The following is an 18,632-nucleotide window of genomic DNA, read 5'->3' as shown; positions in this document are numbered from 1 at the left end:
CAGAATCACTCGCTCCAGTTCTTGCCCCCGATTGATTTTTTTAACTAACAAAAGACAGTAATCGGTATATTTATATTAGCACCAAAAACCTAGGAAAACAATTAGTACCAGCAAATGAAGCAAGGGTATCTGGAACGCCGCGAGTAAGCCTTGAGGCTTTTAATTTCTTCTCAACATCATGTTGAATGAGCCCGAGGCAGCATTCGCTTTTGAATCCCCCCAACTAAAAGCGGGATACGCCTCTGAGGGCATATTGTGAAATATTCATCAGATGTTGATGATCAGTTTGAAAATGATCTTAAATCCGCAATTTTCGTTTTCACTGCCAAAACGTAGTGGATGACCCACCCCTGGTCAAGAAGTTGGTGGATATCCATTCCGACTTCGGTATGCGAACTTGTTTTACACAACGCGTTGGGGAAATCGGTCTAGTTGAAATTCAACGGGGAACTCACTTGTCTGATCACCTTGCTCCATGTCTGACCGTCGATTTGACAGGGGAAGTAGGCCACTGACAGCGCCCTAGGAAAGCCGCTCTGCCTGCGGGCCCACACAGCAGTGGCGCAAGTAGGCTATTTTAAGAATAAACTTTATATATACATGTATAGGGTTAAATGTCCGGGGACACCCTGGGGTGCAACATATTTTTCAAGGGGGAACCACATAAGCTGCAGCTTCATAGCCAGCTACCGGTATATTATAACCCCCAACGGAGATTCAAATGGGGGTGGGCACCCGAGGAGAACGGGGTGTCATCTCGGGGGGGGGTTACGTCCTCCCGTGCCCCCCTAGTTACACCACTGCCAGACAGTTGTGTAATTAAAAAAAATGCTCTCGGTAGTCACGCCTCGCAACCATGCTCCCCATCCTGGGGGGGGGGGATAGAGGGACTCCTCATAGGGAGAGAGAGAAACCACTCATATCCGGAAATAAGGGGCGTCTCCGCACCCAAATACATAGAGGGCGGGCTATACCAAGCGAACAAATAGACTGGTTCGAAAATACATCGATATGCAAGATATAGACGTGTGGTTGGGTACAAGTCCCGGCTACCGTGTCACGGGGATCGGAGCTGAGCTCGCGCGAGTGGTGAAGTTGTGTCGAATTCTGCATCCTTGACGAAGTCTCGACTACTGAGTGTGCTTTAAAGTTTAAGGCTAGGATTCGCCTTCATTCATTTGAATTTTGGGAAGTTGTTCTTTTTAAGCGTTTTGATCGACGCTTGCCTGGAGCGACTATCACTTGGAGTTGGAAACTGATTTCAGACTTAAAGCAAGCTTCAGGAGGGTGTTTCGTGTAGCGACGGTGAAAAATTTCGTCTCAACCACTTTCCACAATTTTCCAACAGTCCCTGGTCATGCTGGTAATGCCTGGCTATCCTTTTCGTGCACTGACCTTGTCGGGCCTGGCTTCTTTCTACTAGTCAACTGGATCAATGAATGGGATAGGAGGGGAAGTAGTTTCAGCTTTGTATTAAAGAGGGAAAGACTTGCAGCTGACCTATTCGAGCTTAGCTAAATGATCTGCTTGAAAGTTGAGCAGATTGACAGAAACCAAACATTCTTACAGTTTTTGAACCTGTCCACTGAGCTCACTACACATCACTGAATCGAAATTGGAATGGTGAGTGCTAAATAATTGAAACAAGGGAAGAGTTCCATATACAGACACCAGTAAGTGTTCCTTACATATAGTTATACTATATAGCCTTCAGAAAGCAAAAACGTGTCTAGAAAAGTTCAACTGAGGAGCGGAAAAACCAAATTGTGTAATCAGAAAACACATGAGTTTTAGACCAGTCTCATTGGGTTTGTGCACGGTGTGTCAAGTGCGTCCGTATATGGAACTCTTTCATAAAACAAAAACATCCAGTTGCGTGTTACTTCTTAACCCTAACACTCCTCAATCCTTCACCTGTTGGAGGACTGAGGAGTGTTAGGGTTAAGGAAAGAATTCCCATATACATGTCTATGGTTGCCACTCTTCACTAATTTTCCCTTGTATTAAGCCCAGCTGTTGGCCATCTGAAAGCAATAAAATGATGGAGGCCTTCATCATGTACATGTAGTGAAAAGTCAAATTTAGCACTAGCAGGGAAAAAAATTAGGTAAAACACTCAGAATTTTCAGACCAGTCTATGATGATGATAGGGTTTGTGCCCACAGTCACTGGTGGGGGATTGTGTTCTTTGGGACCCCCCAGTTTTCTTGTCATTTTAATCTTGCAAAACGGGTATTATAAGTCCCCCAAAGAACAAAGCCAATGCTCTCTTTATTCAAATTATTGCGCTGACCCTATTTTTTGGAAATTTCAAATTGTAAATTGTGAGAAAATGTGACTTTCTTACTAATAAACTAGCCATGCAAATTTAAATCCACCGTGTGTCATCTGTTAAAACACACACTCATAATTTCCCGCAAAACTGAAAACCCTTCCCTCTTTTGAAAACATCAACCCTACACTTATTGAGCATGATGTCACAGTCATCTACCAAGTTGAATTGACAAGTTAAAATGTAACTCTCTCCTCTATTTTAGGAACAAGGTCCCCAAATTTACAATCCCCATGGGTGGTCCGTATATAACTAATAGTACCTTTTCAAGTGGCCGTTTTTCAACCGATGCCATAAATATTGCTGTATGCCTTGTGTACAAACCCCATGACACTGGTCGGAACAATTCTAAGTGTTTTCTAAGTGAATAGGGCCTACCTCAATACATGTAGGTCGCTGAAGGAAAAAACGAGTGGCATCTGTATTTAGGGCCTTGATGGACTTCTTTCCATCAAATGTTAAGTTAAATTGCAATGATGTTTTATTTTTCTTTTTTTTGTGAAACCATGTGATGTCATTTCTGGAAGAAATATCCATCTTGGGAATTCAAGTCCACAAAAACAATGTAAGCAAGAAACCCAAAATCAGACTTTTCACAGTGCAATGTTGCAGTCCTCCAAAACACCGACCACACACGTTGAGTTACTGGCTGGTATGGTACAAAAGCGAGAACATAATCAGTACCTGTTCGTGGCCAAATATTCATGCCTCTTATTTTCTCTCGTCTATAAGAGTAAAAAGTTGCCACAAAAGGAGGGATATTTCCGCCATTCAACATGAACCATTCAAGATGCACAATTCTTGGTTCTGTATGAAATCAAGGACACAATTCCTATTCAGGCTGTGAATTTACCGATTATTAAAAAGCAATCGATATTTGACCAGAGCTGGTTGGAGGTCCCCAACGTTGCGTTTCTTCTTTCCCTGATTTAGTATCCTGTTGGACATTACAGGATGACCAGTGGCTATTGCCTTGTTTATCTCTTGTTTTCTGGATATGGTTCAGGAGGAGGTTACTGAACAGAATGGAGAGGCTACCAACGACGCGCCCTTTGAACCCTGGTATCAGGTACAGGTGACAGGGGCCACGAAAAATGGCAGCACCATCATCTTTGACGTGGTCACAAAGAAGGTGAGAATTTCCTTCACCCTGGTTTGGATGGAAGGGAAGTGGGCAGGATACCAGGTTGGGAGGAATGGTCAGGATTCCAGCTTAAATGGGAGCCACAAGGGGGAAGTGTGAACAATGACCGTTTGTCAACGACTGGTCCCTTTTGCTTGGTACAAAATGTATATTTTTTGTGTACAGGTTAAATCAACAGGAGAAATTGACCGGTTGACCACTGGTGGTCAGTAAATTGTCATCACTTGAATTTGCCCCATGGTACAGTGTCCTATATCCACATGTGCATGTATGTACTCTGTCAAAATTATCTACCAATGTTTTTTTTTTTTAACCTGATGTGATGCACATGTATCCATATACCACTTGCAGGGGCGTAACTGGGGGGGGGAGGGTTACAAGGTGACCTTCTTGGAGACGTTGTTGCAAAGTTGTTTATTTTTTATTGGGGGATTGAAAGTGCCAGCATTTTAGAAACGGAATCACCACCTTTCCTTGGAGGCATAGGAGGGATGGGCGAAGACTCTCTGCCACACGTACACATACATAGTGAATACACTTCATCAGAAGTCGTTCACAATGACACACTTGCCACTCTCTGATTTTTTAAATTTCCTTGTTGTGGTCAGAAATTTTACACCTATCACTACTGGCTGCATCCATTTAACTGTAGGTGTGTGTGTTTTCAACTTTGGAGAAGCTGATAAAATTACAGTGCTCTCTGTGCTCTGCTCGTATTTTTCAGGGGGGCACTGAAAGCCTGTAAACGGTAGCCTGTACATACCGGTAGGTCATGTACATTTCAAGATTTCAAATGCAAAGGAGGGAAGGTTAGATGGGTGGAAGGGGAATGGACCTTCATTGGGGGAATGTAACACCCCTCCCCCCCAAAAAATGGGTTGCACGTCGGTTGGTTACTAACTTCTTAAACATGGCTAATAAATTTTAGGGAGGCACTTGGATAGCTCAGATTGCATTATGTCCAGTTTAACACTTTTTATTCATGCTGCATTGAGGCTGTGCTCAGGCTCTGCAGGTATCCTGTTGAATCTAACAGAATCCATGAAAACGTGCATCGTGCTGGTCCCTACAGATTGCAATGGTTTCACTTTCAGCAGGAGTTCTGAATTGCACTTGTCAGATGAGCGAAATTCAACAGAATTGCCTGTCGTTGGCTTGTCAGGAAGGTTATATCAATTCACATCACTTGACCTTGTTCTTTTTATCTAGTCATTGATCAGTTGCCGTGTGCTAAATATCAAGTTGAATAACAGTATTTCTTTTTCAATGTTTCTATGGAGCAAATAGGTTAGAGATGGAATCACTAAAGTGTTTGACAGTATCCTGATCAGATGCATGCAAATAACTCTCAATTAAGAATTAAGCTCCAGAAGCAAGTCTTGTGATTCAATATCATTAGAGACGCTGGTAACGTGTGCTCAGTGATCGCAAACAATGTCAGTTTTGCTTTTGATTTGCCGGGCCGTGCAAGCAGGAAAAGGCATGTGTCATCGTGCTGTGTAGTATGATCCACTTCCTGTTCGTGGTTGCTGGCAGTGTATTTGTAGTACTGTGCCTTACCTTGGAGTCTAAGAAGGCATTAGACAACAGACAGGGGGATGGGGGGTTATGTCTTTAACATGTACATGTGTGGGGATGGGGGTTAGGAACTAAATCGGGCAGTTTCAAAGTGCACTTTTTAAAAAGCAAACTTCCTGTACTTGTAGGTCATTGTACAATTGTACATGTTCATCTTCTGTGCATAATATCATGCATCTTATTACTACATGTACATGTACACAAGGTTCTTTCTCATCACAGTGTGGAATAAACCCTGATCTTGCCATGTCTCCCGTACCTATGGTATAGGTCTCCCATGACATTTACTTGCAACTTCTTAAGTTTCCCAGAAAGCCTAAATTACCCAAGCTTTAGTAGGGTTTCTCATAAAAAGCAAGTTCCTTTTTTTTCCCACTAGATTTTGCTGAAGCTGGTAGAGACAAAATCAGAGTTCTGTATCTTGTATGGTACATGTATATGAACATACAAATGTGCACTACAAATTCATGTACGTTGTACATGGATGCACAATCATGATATTATCAGTTTGTTAAACGTTTATCACTCGATCCTCCAAAATCCTCTGGGAGGTTTGGAGGATTTTGGAGGATCGAGGATGTGTGGCTGATTGGATGCACTGTGTCAAGGACAGGTTGTGAGTCAGACCATGTGTTGTTTGTACTCGGCCATGGATACAGTTATACATGAAATCATCTATACTGCTCCAGGATACCATTCACACCATCTCAACACAATAATAGGAATTACCCGAGGATCTTTAAGGATTGAGGCAGTGGGCACCCCTTAAAGGATCCTGTTCCAGAAGTATTGGAGGATTTTGGAGGATTTAGGCTGAATGCAATTTTTTGCATGGATAATCAGAGGATTTTGAAGGATTGAGGATGGTGCCAAGCAAAAAAGCCAAGGGGGTTAGGGTTAATACATACGTAGATAAATGCTTCTCATTCAGCCATAACCCACACAAATTCACCGTACAGGTACAAGTGCACGTCCAACAGTTGGTTTTGCTTGATTTTGTTGGATCTGTGACTGAAGAACAGTTGTGCTGCTATTTTGGTTCAGTTTTGTGCTTAATGGTTTCATGCAATGGAACATGTACAGGGTACCATTGCATTACTACACTGTCAGATTTCTGCTGATTCAGAAAAATTTCTAATTATGGCTGTGACTGGCACATGATTTACACATGTAAATGTACACACCTTCAAATGTCCGAACACATCCCCCCATTCTAAACCTGTTTGAAAATTTTCCCACTAATTTGAAGATGATACATAATAAGTAAATAAAAGTACACCTTGAGATTCTCCGTCCACCTGCCACCTGCCCTTTTCTGTTTTGTTTTTAAACAAAAACGTCACCTGTCAAGCTGAGTAATCTACAGATCTTAGGCTGACTGCTTGCACCTGACCGTATTTCAGAATGACGAGCTCATATATGTTCCTGTTTTATTAATCCTGTGCGGTGTCCCCATTCACCAAACACCTTGGCATCCTCTACAGTCTACACATGACCGGCGTGGTGGCTAAATGTTTTACACGTGCAGACCTGCACAAAGAGTTGTGCCAAATCTTTTTACGGTTAATATGCAATCACGTTAAACAGCACGCACTGATGGATGGCTGGTGTTGATTGGATTTTACTTCATCCTTTGTGCTGTATGATCAGGCTTTGCATGTTCTGTCAGGTAGTGCTTAACACTACTTACATGCAGAGCCGTGCATACGATAGAGATGCATGTAGTTGCAATATGAGTATCACCATTGTTGGAAGCAAACTGGCCGGTATGTTAGCCAGTATAAAATAGCTGCGTGCTCCACTGTGCACATAAAAACAGCAATTTTGTTTCAGAAATCTGAAGTTGGCACTACTCTCTGTATACACAGCTCTGCTTATATGTACAGGTATTTGTATTAGTAATATAAAGACAGTGTAACCCAATAAAATGCGTATGTTTGTATGCCATTCGACAAGGTTGAAATTCATTTTGTTCCCTCTGTTTTCTAGATATCAAGATCAGTCATCTGGATTCCCAAAGTGTTTACTTTCAAACTCTTAGGGAAAATTCTTGTTCATTCTTACAAAATGCAATGATAACAGATGTTTTCCTGGTGCACTTTAGCTAAAACCACAAACCTTCACACAAGAGAAATCTTTTTGTGTACCACTTTTGCAGTTAGAAGAGGGTGGGCAGGAAGCGACGGTTCAGCGTGTTTATGAAGACGTTGAGTGGCTCCACCATTGCCTCATGACGGATACTGACACTAGCGGAATCATCGTAAGTATTGACTTCAAAACTGTGAGAATTTTTGGGAGACTTCTGTAAGCCTGTCCCTCCTTAATCTTCGGAAATGTTTCAAGGCATTTTAGAGGATCTTTGAAGATTGAGGCTGTTTGTGGTTAAAATGTGTGGCTGATTTTCAAGGATGCTTTATTAATGTCAAAGTCTTGCGCTTGGCCTTGTGCTGTTTGCTCAGCCTACAGGTACATAACTTCAGCCCTAGAGTTTTCTTGAAGTCATATAAACTGATGTGAATAACCAAAGGATTTTGAGGGATTGAGGCAGTGCCAGTCCTCCAAGGAACTCATTCAAGATGCAACCTGGAGTTCCCTGGAATTTATAGTCCGAAGACTGTGAAGATGTGAGGACGGATCCCAGCAAAGTGGACCCAGCTGGTTAGGACGGATCCTTCAAATTCTGTCTCTGGCCAGAAACTATGACACATTCCTTGCACTTCAATTTCAAGAAGGGGCCTCAAGTCCCATGTGAAGCTTACCTCTTCCTCATTCCTGCAGACTCCTCTGAACCTCCCGGTATGCTTGTGAAGGATTACTTTGAAATCGTGCTGCTGTTGCATAGTTCAGAAATTTGGCGGTGATTTCAAATTATTGGTCAGTACTCCCCCCCCTTCAATTCTGTATTCCACCCACCCCCTTCCGGCAAACTTTGTGTCTGTGCGTAAGGGTCTGTTTGTTTTACGTGGACATCCAAATCTCAATCGGCAATCCATTGTGGGTTCACTGACACCAGAACCTGCCTCATGGATGGAGCAAACCGGTGTTGGGATCTGTGATTGAGATCCAGATCCTTATGAAACAAACGGGTCCTAAGACAAGACAATATTGTTTCCTGTGTAGATGCCACCCTTACCAGTGAGGCCTCTAGCATCGGCGGCAGATGCAGCGGCCAAGGCGAAGAGAGAGTTGGGCTCTGATGCCACGGTCAAAGGTCAGTACTGATACAGACTTATCGGAGGCGACGCTGTTACTGCGGTGGCACCAGACTTGTACACGCTCTTTAGACTTGACGCTCATAGTTGGGCAAGTTGTTTGAAGAGGTAATTAACATGCACCTGTGTGCGAGCTTGGGGCCTCTGCAGACGGCAAGTTTGGGCTTGATTTAACTGTGGTTTAACCACTGGTCATTTACACGTATTTCTTAACAACACAAACGTGCAGTACGGTCACACTTTGATGAGCCTAGTTGAAGTATGTTTTAAAATCTTACTGTCACTCATATGTTGCCATAAGAGTATGGTTGTTTTGGTGCATACATAGTTTTGACATCTGAGATGATAGCCCAATTGTGAATGCTTCATTCTCAGTATGAAAGGTCTATCTTGTGCAGCATAAATTAAGTACACTTTTCATTTTTCAGCATTAACGTCCATCAACAAATGAACTCAAACATGCAATGTATACCATTAAAGAATGTACTGAAAAAAGCTATGTATACAAAATGTATTGCTTAATACTTGTGAAATGAACTAAAAAAAATTTTACCCAGGGGATGAATTTTACAAGCATTGCCGATCGCTGGAAAAATACTTGCAACTGGTTATCCGCCACAACTTCCTTGGAAAGAATGAATCTTTGGGCAAATTCCTCACGGAACCAGAGGTGAGGAAAAGTGTAGAGTTTCCTTTGATACTGGAAATGCCTTGACATAGACCCACATGGACTTCCTTAACTTATTTCATCCTTCACAGCATGTGCATTCATTTGGCATTTCCTAATTCAATGGTGCCACTCACTTCAGTAAAAACTTGGAATGGAATGGGTAATGTTGTGTGGAATGACAGGCCCAATGTCTGCTATCTTCTCAATGTTCATTGTACGTCATCAGTGAAATCAGATTTGGTCAGTACCTGAAGCACTAAGTACTCAAATATTAGGACTAGACTCCAACACAAGTTAGCCAGTCTCAAGTTGAATCATAGGGTATTCAAAAGGTCATCCCTCTGGTCCGTTGGCACTAATTAATCCCCCGTTGCTTGTGACCTGACTGGTGACCTGACTCATGACCAGACATGTGACCTGACTCTTGACCGGACCAGACTTGTTGCCTGACTTGTGACCTGACTTGTGACCAACTTGTGGCCTGATGTGATTTTGCTGAATGATCACTCTGCACATTTATTTGGATAATTTGGGATAGATATTCATCCCTTGGGAACCCAGTTTTTACAGTTCAGATCTAGTGGCCCATATGTTTACATGTGCGTGATCAGATTACCTGCTAACTTGTCAGATCCAACTTTGCACCTGTTTCCTTTTCTTCATCTCAGCCGCCTGTGCGAGCCAAGCTGAAGAACTCCTTCCTGACCAACCTGACCAAAGTGGTAGGTGAGGTGCGCAAGGGGGGCCACCAAGACCTGGACCCCTCCTTCCAGAAGGAGCGCAGCACCGTCAATGAGATGGTCAAGATCATGACAGACAGCAGCTTGCATTTCAATAACATGCTGAACGTCAGTGAGAGTACGCCTGTTTTGTATTTTTTTCCATTTGTGCACCTATTATTGAGCTTTTTGTTCGGTGATCCCAGCTTGTTAGTCAGAAACTAAAACTTGCTACACTTTTTGTGTAGCGCACTCAACATTTTTTCAGACAGTTTTTAAATCACCTGTTAGTGTTTATGAACACTAGTGGTAGGTTTATGCTGATCACCCTTCAAATTTCACCCTTTCTTGTTTCTGGTTTTACAGCATTCTAATAGGTGTAGGGATCTGTAGTTCAACAACTACCAATGCTATAGTTGAGTCCACCACACGTCCTTTTACAACTTCTTCACAAGTCCATAGTCTATGGATGGATGGATAGATTTGCGCCAGGGACGTTAATTAATTTTGTATTTTTGCCCTGCCAGACTTGTGTCTGGCTGCTGCATCTAACTAGAACCAGCCAGCTGACACCGGCAAGCTTGGTGGTTGAATGATTTAGACTTCTGTACTAGTAAGCAGGAAATTGTAGGTTCGAGTCCCACCCGAGTATGCTTGTTTTTTTCTTCAGGCGCAAACGCTGAGTATACAGTGTTATACGCTGAGTATACGTCGGGCAGGGCAAAAGTCTAAAATTAAGTCCAAGGTCATTTCATAAGACCAGTTATAAATAACATGGTGAACAGGAATATGACTCGACTTGTGAATGGAGTTCGAGGGGTGTGAGAAAGACTCAATTACATCATTGGCCACCACTTCGCATGAAGCTTGATATCATGACTTTATAAAAAAATAGTTGTCATCGGTCTCCCTTTTATCAGGTTCCGACCTGTTCAGGATCTGCCTTAAGCCCATGAAGAGTGCCACCGTACGGCTGTCAATTTCATCATCAATTTCGTATCTTTTACAGGATTTTCAGCCTCCCTGAACAATCTCTCTACAGCCTTGTGTCTGGCCAGCACTGCAGCCGAAGAAGGACCCGTTTCAGACCTCAATAAGTAAGCGTGACCACTGGGCGGAGGGGTCTAAGCCCCATATGTGGACCCAGCTGTGAGCGGGATTTCAGCTCCGACTAAGTTTTGTAAATTCAGTCCTTTCAGTTCAGACCTTTGGTCTTGAAGCAGCTCCATGTTGAACTGACTGTCATCATTAGTGAGAGGCCAAAGTTTGGAATCTTTCAAAAGATGAAGCAAAAACTGGGGATGAGGTTGCAGTTTTTGGAAAACGTCCTGTGATGACTGATTGTGGTCCTCATTCATTTTTGAACCCAGTTAGTCCGTACCAGTGGAGAATCCGAGCATTGTCACTGTTGTCTGCTCCGCCAAAATTAGGAATAAGTAGTGCATTGTAGTGCTCAGAATTGATTGAAAATGCCAACCTTGTAGTTGAATAATAATGGAAATTATTTTGTGCATAAAAAGTGTCTTAGACTGCTAGTGATGTTTTACAACATTTTATAAATATTTTTGCTGTTTCTTTTCCCATTTATTAGTCCCAACATGTTTTCCAAACTTTCGGCGTTCATCTCAGAACCAAGATTTCAGAATTTCTTCCTTCAAATCCCAAACCCTGTGTGCCAAATAACCAAATATGTACGGCTTGGCTCTTGGCATTACTTTGTCCCCAGCTGCTCCTTATTGGCGACTCCAGTCATGCATGCAGTAACAACACTTGACTGTTGCGATTGTTGGCATTTTTTTTTCTCTGGATAAGCAGAAAAATGAGAAAGGACAGAATACCGGTTAAACAAAACCAGAAGACATTGTGCCATGTGAGCATTTCTCAGAAAAATGTAAAAGAGAGAAACTTCAAACAACAAAAGCATGAGCTTCATGAAAGCAACAAAGTGACAGGAACGAGTCATTGATTGTGGAGTCATGAAATAATGGACCTTTTCCATGAAATATGCAAATTGGACTGGCACATGCGCACTACTACCACTGGTTGGCAAGTGCAGCCGTCAACACTGTGGGTAGTATAGACGAGCTGCTAGTAACCATAACCTGGAGCATTGATGGTCAATCAAAACCATATTACAGCCTTTGCCCGATACTTGAGCACACTTTTTTCAAAACTAAGTGAAGTTTTCAGTGTCCTGAGGTTAGAAAGTAACAGTTCCTCGTCTTTAAGTTTGGCACTCATGTCAAACTATACTAGCACAGAAACGGCGATAGTGACGCGCTCATGGAGATTTGTATTGTTACGTCAAAGATTTAAGCAACTTTGCCAACCAGTGGTAGTAATGTGCATGCACCTGCCTTATTTGCGTATTTCATGGGAAAGGTCCATCAAAAAACGCATCGAAGACAAAAAACCCGAATTTATTAAGAAGAGAAATCGACAAAGTGGGTTACGGATTACGAGAAGTTGTACTGAATCTCATGTCCCTGCTTGTTGGCCAGTGGATACTAAGCTAGGATCTGTTATGTAATTTTCTTATGTATGGTCCCTGCCACTTTTTTCAGGTTGCAGTTGCATTTTGCCAAGGCTGTTGAGCATTACTCCCACGGAATCGACATCTTTGTTGCCAACGACGAGCAGACGCTGGGGTTCTGCCTGGACCACTATGCAAAATACTTGGATTCAGAGAAGGTATGTCATGAAAAGGATTACTCAAATTCACTCAGCTGTCAACTTTTTCCAAAGTTATTTTTGCTCCAACCATTTCAAATTTTTTCATCTGGATTTTCTTCATTTCAGGAGATTTCAAACAAAAGTAAGGTAAATCTCGAGCTAGCCTAAACATCAATCTTTTTAACTAATTGTCCATTAGGCAAGTAGCACTGAAAATGTACTTGCCTGAGGTAAGATTCTATTTGCCCAAACCCTGGTGTAGTTGCTCATAGTTTCCCAGGACAGTAAGTTCCTCCTTGGCCATAATATGACATGAATATACATCACCCAAACTATTGTGTGTAGGCAGAGAGAGCGCAGGATCCTGATGCATCATTCATACAAGTTCAGGCAACGGCTATTTCTTAACCACACAACAATTTTGCTAGGTGTCATTTATTTAAAAAGTATGCACATAAGTACCAGGCAAAATTTGCTAATGTTGAAGTCATGGCCACATGTATAACAGTCTTTGAGCTTCCAGTCGTCAAAGCTCTGCTGCGCCACGTATGCAATAATCATTGAGGTTTGGTACCCAGACACAGGGGTATTTTACAATTTATTTGTGTACGTATTTTGTTTTCCCTTGTGTGGAAAGTTGCCCTGCTAAATGTGTAGCGTGCTTAATACACACGAATATGTAACGATGCAAAAAATCACTGTAAGACACCACATAGCTGTTTAGTTTACTTTTTATCACTTTTTAAAGCTTTTGTGAAGAGGAAGAAAAATAAGAAAACAACTGCATGCCATAGTTCCTTTGCTGCTGTGGGGGCCTTCAAAACCTCCGATGATTATTTTGTGGATATGTCATTTTTCCCTCCAATCTCACCCTTGGGCTTCAAAGAGATTTTGCAAGATCTAGAAAGGCTAGAGACAGCCCACTGTTACTATGTGGACTGATCTGAAGGGGGGCCTTTACTGTGAAGGTATCACACTCACACATGCATTTGGCAGGTCGTAAGTACACCATCAGTTAAAGAGACATATAAGCTGAGTACGAGCCTGGTATTATCACAGTAGTGGCTTCAAATTCTAGTCGCAGGATTAATAACTATGAAGTCTCCTATAGCGCCAGTATCCACCGTAGGAAGTGCTCATGGCGCTTGCCCTGATGTCCACCATTATCCTAGTCAAGTTGTCTGAGGCTGCATCTGAATCTCTTGCCTAGAGCTAGGTCTGGGTCTTTGCTCCATTGGAAATGCGTGGAGACGCGTAGACAATAGATCCAGCCGGAGCTCTGGAAGCCTGTTTCGGACGCAGCCAGAAAGTCAGTGATTGTCTATATAAAACAACATGTAATCAAAACTACAGTTGGGCGAGGAGATTTGTTTTTGGCATTGATTTGAATGTTTCTAAAGAATCAGCTCTGATGGTGTACGGGAGATTATTTCAAATCTCTGGTGCAGCCACTTGAAATGACCGAGACCCCCTTTGTGCCAATGCATTTGTTGCTTCATGCCCACTGGAAGAATGAATGAAAATATGCTACAGCTAAGGTTCCTGGAAGCTCCAGTAGGTTGCTAGCAAACACTTGATGGGTTAAGTGGTTAGTTTTTCTTTGAAGTGCCTGCTGCGTCTTTGACGTCCATTCCTTCTTTCATCCAGTCGATGCTGTTCATAAGGACATGTAAGCTGCTGGAGTATGAGAATGCCTCCAAGTCACTAGAGAAAGCCAAACCGCTCAAGAAAGAAGCTGTAAGTACCGCAGTATGTGGTTGGTTCGTAATGTTGGTTTGTTTTCAAGGACTGTTTTTGTTTTTCATTTTAAATGTAAACGTGCCACTGAGGTTTGGACTGTTAATTTTATTCGCCCACTCTAATTGATGATTGGGCAAAGCTTGTCCTTTCAGTCAAGTTCAAGTGGTTGTGATTTGTGTTTGGAGGGGAGGTGGATTCAATTTTGTCTCTCGATGACTGTTCAAACAATGCAAGGGTCGACAATTTAGACAGTGTTTCAAAAAGTGTCTAATTATCCAACTGCTGTAGGGTTGGTTCAAATATCTGTTGTTAGGCTGTCCAACCATTCCTTAATTTGCTTGCACATGACACTACTATGCTGTGTTAGAAAAGATTGTGTCAGAAGTTGTTTTTAGAAATAACAGAAAAGTAACTTCCTTGAGCACCACGTTTAGTGCTTGTTACACGCATGTAAGTCCCTCCAGTGTTGCCATATTTTAAACACTATATGCTGTGCGCATGAACTGTAGAAGGCATTCTCATGGGGCCTTTGCAAAGAACTAAAATATGAACTGCCCTCGCAGTCCTGTGGTGTCAAAAGATGAGCTGTCAGTCTCTTGTCTAGAGATCTTGGCGTCAGCTGTGATTTAGTTCTGATTTTGTACTGTTACTTCATTTTTATTTCTCTAACAGGCCGAGGAGCTCAAAGAAAAGCGAGAGAAGGAGTTTAATGCCATATCCGAAATTGCCAGGAAAGAGGTAAGTGCTTGTGCTAATCTTGAGGACTTGAAGTAACGCCGTCCTTTTGAGATGTAACAAAATGCAAGAGTGTTCAAGAGCTGGTTGCATGACAGTCACCACAGGTTGTGGGGAAACGGTGCATTTCACAGTGCCACAAATGAAAGGTTACATTCTGTTGCATAATTGCTCTCATTTCATTTGTGTCAGATTTTGTTGGATTTAGGAGGGGGCCTAGACAAACATGTACAGAAGGTTTTTTGCTGGACAAAAATTATGGCTTTGAGAGGACTATTGTACAAAAGATCGGGTTAAATACAAGCTGGGCACATTTGCATTGAATTTGCCAGGGAGGGGAGTAGCTCTATTTAAGGAGGGGGACTTGGAAGCACTCAACAGTAGCAGATTGAAAGACCATTAACTGGAGATAATGATTCCTAGGCATTTTCATGAAATTGATGCCCGTCACTCCTCTTTATGTTTTCTTTTTCTAGTCTTTTCCCGTCTTTTTTCCCTATTTTTTGGTTTCTTCATTTTGCTGAGGGGAGGAAGTACCCAACCGTGTCCCCATAGAGGCAAACATGCACTTTTTGTCAAACTGAATGTGCCCATCTGTATCCCTCAGATAACCAAATTTCACCGGCAGCGGGTGGTCGAGTTCCAGAAGGCGCTCATCTTGTATGCCGAGGCCAAAATCAAGACTGCCCGGGACATCTCAGCTCTCCTTGCCAAGGACCTGAGCACCCTCAAGCAGATGGAGTTGAGCGATGGATCGGGTCAATAAGGATCGGCTGGGAGTGCTTTCAATGATGTGTAAATGGGATAGAGTAACAGGAGACATTCGGCTTAAAGGAAGCCTGGTCTTCCCTTTGAAATAAGCGACTTGTTAAACAGTTTAGCTACATCAATATTTATAAAATGCATTCATTGGTAGTCCATGGTGCCTCGCTTAACACAGTAAGTGACTGTTTTTGTCACATTACGGAATAATTGTCTCCAATTGTGGGTCGTCCTTTGGATGTTTTCAAAACCATGTATGGTACCACAAGAACACAGAAACAGACAGCCACCTGGCATGCTTATCGTATCTGCTCGTTTGCAAAACACTTCATAGTAACCTGACTGCTTTTAGAATATAGCAATTCACTGAGCTGGTGATTCCTGCTTTCAACTCTGTGTGTGCATGTACATGTGTGTGCAAGTGAAAAAGGCCTTATCTTGAGATGTTGTTAACCACTTCGATTGGTGCTTCTTTTCTCGAAGAACATTCTTCATATCTTGACAGATTTCTTTGTACGTAATGTAATTTCTACTGTTCTGGTCTGCATTTTAAAATTGGCAGTTTTCTTTGACCTGCAACATAGACAGTCATCTTTTGCTTTGAAAGAGGCTTCATTTTCTTGTCATCCGTGGACGGAGTGCAAGAGGCAGTATTGATGTAATGGCCTAGTTCGGGGGTGGGGATTGGGGGTATTTTTGGTGTTGGAGGGATACAGCATCATTGTATCAGAGGCAAATATTGCCTTGCACTGCTGAGGTGCTGTATAAAATCCCACTTGTGTATACTTCCTAAATGAAGTTTAAATTGTAGTATATATCTAGCATAAGACAGGCACTTATGTAGCTGAGTTGTAAGTAAGCTGGTCCAAAAGTGAACTAACAAGAAATGAATCGTGAACAAATGCCAAGAGGAAATTCTTTGTTCAGGTGGACAGCTTGTCACTGGCCTCAAAAATGGTCTCTGTGCTTTCACACGTAATTGGCCTGTGATATCTTGATCGCAGCTCTTGCTGTGTAGGTCAGTTTGTGGTATTCAGAGTTGAGCGATTGGAATGAGTGTTGACAACTGAGTCAACAGTTACTAGAGGATTTAATTTCGTTTTCAGCCTAGGCTTTTTTCTTCTGAAAGTTTAAAGTGTTTACTCTTTAAAGTGAAACATTAGAGATTGGATACCCACCAGAATTATGTGCATGAAGTATATGCACCAACCGTCGCTGCATGTGCCAGAACTAACTTATCCACTCTGTGAAGCAACAGAAGAGGAGGATATGTATCCGTGTTTTTTTTTTTTTTCAGACTTCCTATTAATATAACAGATTCTATATACTCCATCACACTTATATGTACCGTTATTTCAATGTTTATTTCGTATTAAGTAGATTATTTCTGCCATTTGTAACCAAGACGGTATTTAGTTCATGGTTTATTTCTTTATGTTATATCCATGGACGCCTTTAGGGTTTTTTTTGGGGGGGGACAAGACGCTCATCAGCAATGAATCAGTTAACCGTTAACAGTGAAAGAATTCAGTTTGGAGATTTTTCCATGCACAGTTTTGAGTTTCATCCCATTTTGTGTCAAATTTTCATTCTTTTCCTTTCCTCTCTTTTTATTTTTCATTTTTTGGTCCCCCCCATGACGCCCATGGGGTTATCTGTGAGAAAACTATCAAGAATCAACACGGTTGGAGTTGCCGTCGGTTTGGGATCTGCAGAGACATTTTTGTATGAATTTGATCAAACAATAGGGCAGTGAACTTTAAAATAACTCCCCAGAATCCTAAGATGTCTGCTCATTTTAATCTGTGCAGCACAAACACAATCTTAACTTGTTAGAACACAGCATTACCGATGAAGCTACTGTTTTCAAAATTAATATTCAAGTTCATTTGATTTCTTTTGTTTATACATGTGTGTCAAAATGAAGCTTTTTTGTGTTATTTTCTAATCTTGTTGAAGAAATTACTGACACTGTACATCCAGAATTCGAATTCTAAAACCTGGAAGTCATTTTATTGAATTTCTTTAGTTTTGCAACCAGCTGAGCTGTACATTACTATAGTGTTTATTTTACGGCCATTTCTATCTCAACATATGAAATGCACAGATTGAAACTTCTGTTTGTTTTTTGGATGAGAAGAAATGAATGATAAAATTGTTGGTAGTTGAAGGCCCTTCACGGTCTGTAAGTATAAATGTTAAGCAGATATAATTGTGATTAATGTATTGTGTATGCCTTGACAGCATGACATTAGCACAAAAACATTCAGATAATTTTGAAACTAATTAAAACCGACATTTTGAAGTTCCAGTCATGCTGTTGCGCCTTTTTTCTGGTGGCCCACGTTAAGCCGACCTATATGTCACAAAGTGAGTGTGGATTTTTATTTTTGAACTTTATCTGTATGTTAAAATAAAAGTAAATTTTCTACCCCTTGGTACAAACAATTTGAAATTGTGACAATGCTTATATGGTTTAAATATACTAAAGATGAAATGTATCGTGCACAATTACCATTGCCTTAAATAATTTCCATTGAAATAACAAAACTTGTTTATATAATAAATCTTTCCCAGTTAAGAACATTCCAAATCATCAATCTGGATTGATTTCTATACCAAGGATTTTTCCTTCAGGTTTCTTGGTTCATATTCATAAACCTACTTTTGCCGAAATTAATTGCATTCTTTGGAAATACCATTTCTACATTTTGATAATTCGATTGACTGATTTGACAGGCATATGCATTTGGTGCAATAATGATTTAATCCGTGAATCTGTATCATTAAAATCACAAGCAGGCGAATTCTACAGCCCCAGTTGCAGTTTAATTTTGTCATTTGTTACAACGAAAGGAAAGATTTGGTGATAAGTGAAGTTTAATGATGAGGGTGTATCCCGTATCTGTTGTCTGGAGCTGGCCGGGTCTTGAAATGCACGGAGACGCTGTTGACAGACGTAGCTGTGTTCCCCTCTCAGACACGGCTTAAAAGCCGTTGTTCTTTTCCACCCCCGGAGGGGAGTGAACTTCTTCACGTCTTGCCTTTTGATATGTTTCGAAATTCT

At 41.5% G+C, this 18,632-nt stretch overlaps 1 protein-coding gene across 2 annotated transcripts; it reads left to right on the top strand.

The window, feature by feature from the left end:
- The first annotated feature begins 1,040 nt into the window (after positions 1–1,040).
- LOC110986447 (sorting nexin-5-like) lies at positions 1,041–18,377 on the top strand. Of its 2 annotated transcripts, XM_022248316.2 has the most exons (11): positions 1,041–1,623; positions 3,339–3,464; positions 7,213–7,314; positions 8,175–8,265; positions 8,824–8,936; positions 9,605–9,794; positions 10,665–10,752; positions 12,220–12,346; positions 13,976–14,065; positions 14,741–14,806; positions 15,411–18,377. In XM_022248316.2, the coding sequence occupies exons 1-11, from the start codon at positions 1,621–1,623 to the stop codon at positions 15,567–15,569; spliced, it is 1,155 nt and encodes a 384-aa protein (XP_022104008.1). In that variant the 5' UTR covers positions 1,041–1,620; the 3' UTR covers positions 15,570–18,377. The 2 variants fall into 2 exon arrangements, with proteins under 2 accessions (XP_022104008.1, XP_086992004.1); XM_087135878.1 differs by lacking the exon at positions 1,041–1,623 and having other exon boundaries at positions 3,330–3,464.
- The last annotated feature ends 255 nt before the right edge of the window (positions 18,378–18,632 follow it).

This window comes from Acanthaster planci, linkage group LG04 (assembly GCF_054643075.1).
Source record: "Acanthaster planci isolate LZ-2023a linkage group LG04, COTS_SCS, whole genome shotgun sequence".
NCBI lineage: Eukaryota > Metazoa > Echinodermata > Asteroidea > Valvatida > Acanthasteridae > Acanthaster > Acanthaster planci.
Note: the sequence above shows the minus strand (reverse complement) of the source record. Positions and strands in the feature narration are given on the sequence as shown.

Excerpts from the sequence above, each read along its gene's own strand:
- LOC110986447 (XM_087135878.1), top strand. The coding sequence starts at position 3,330 with ATGGTTCAGGAGGAGGTTACTGAACAGAATGGAGAGGCTACCAACGAC. Across the intron at positions 3,465-7,212 it reads TTGACGTGGTCACAAAGAAG|TTAGAAGAGGGTGGGCAGGA; the intron begins GTGAGAATTTCC and ends CCACTTTTGCAG. Across the intron at positions 7,315-8,174 it reads CTGACACTAGCGGAATCATC|ATGCCACCCTTACCAGTGAG; the intron begins GTAAGTATTGAC and ends TTTCCTGTGTAG.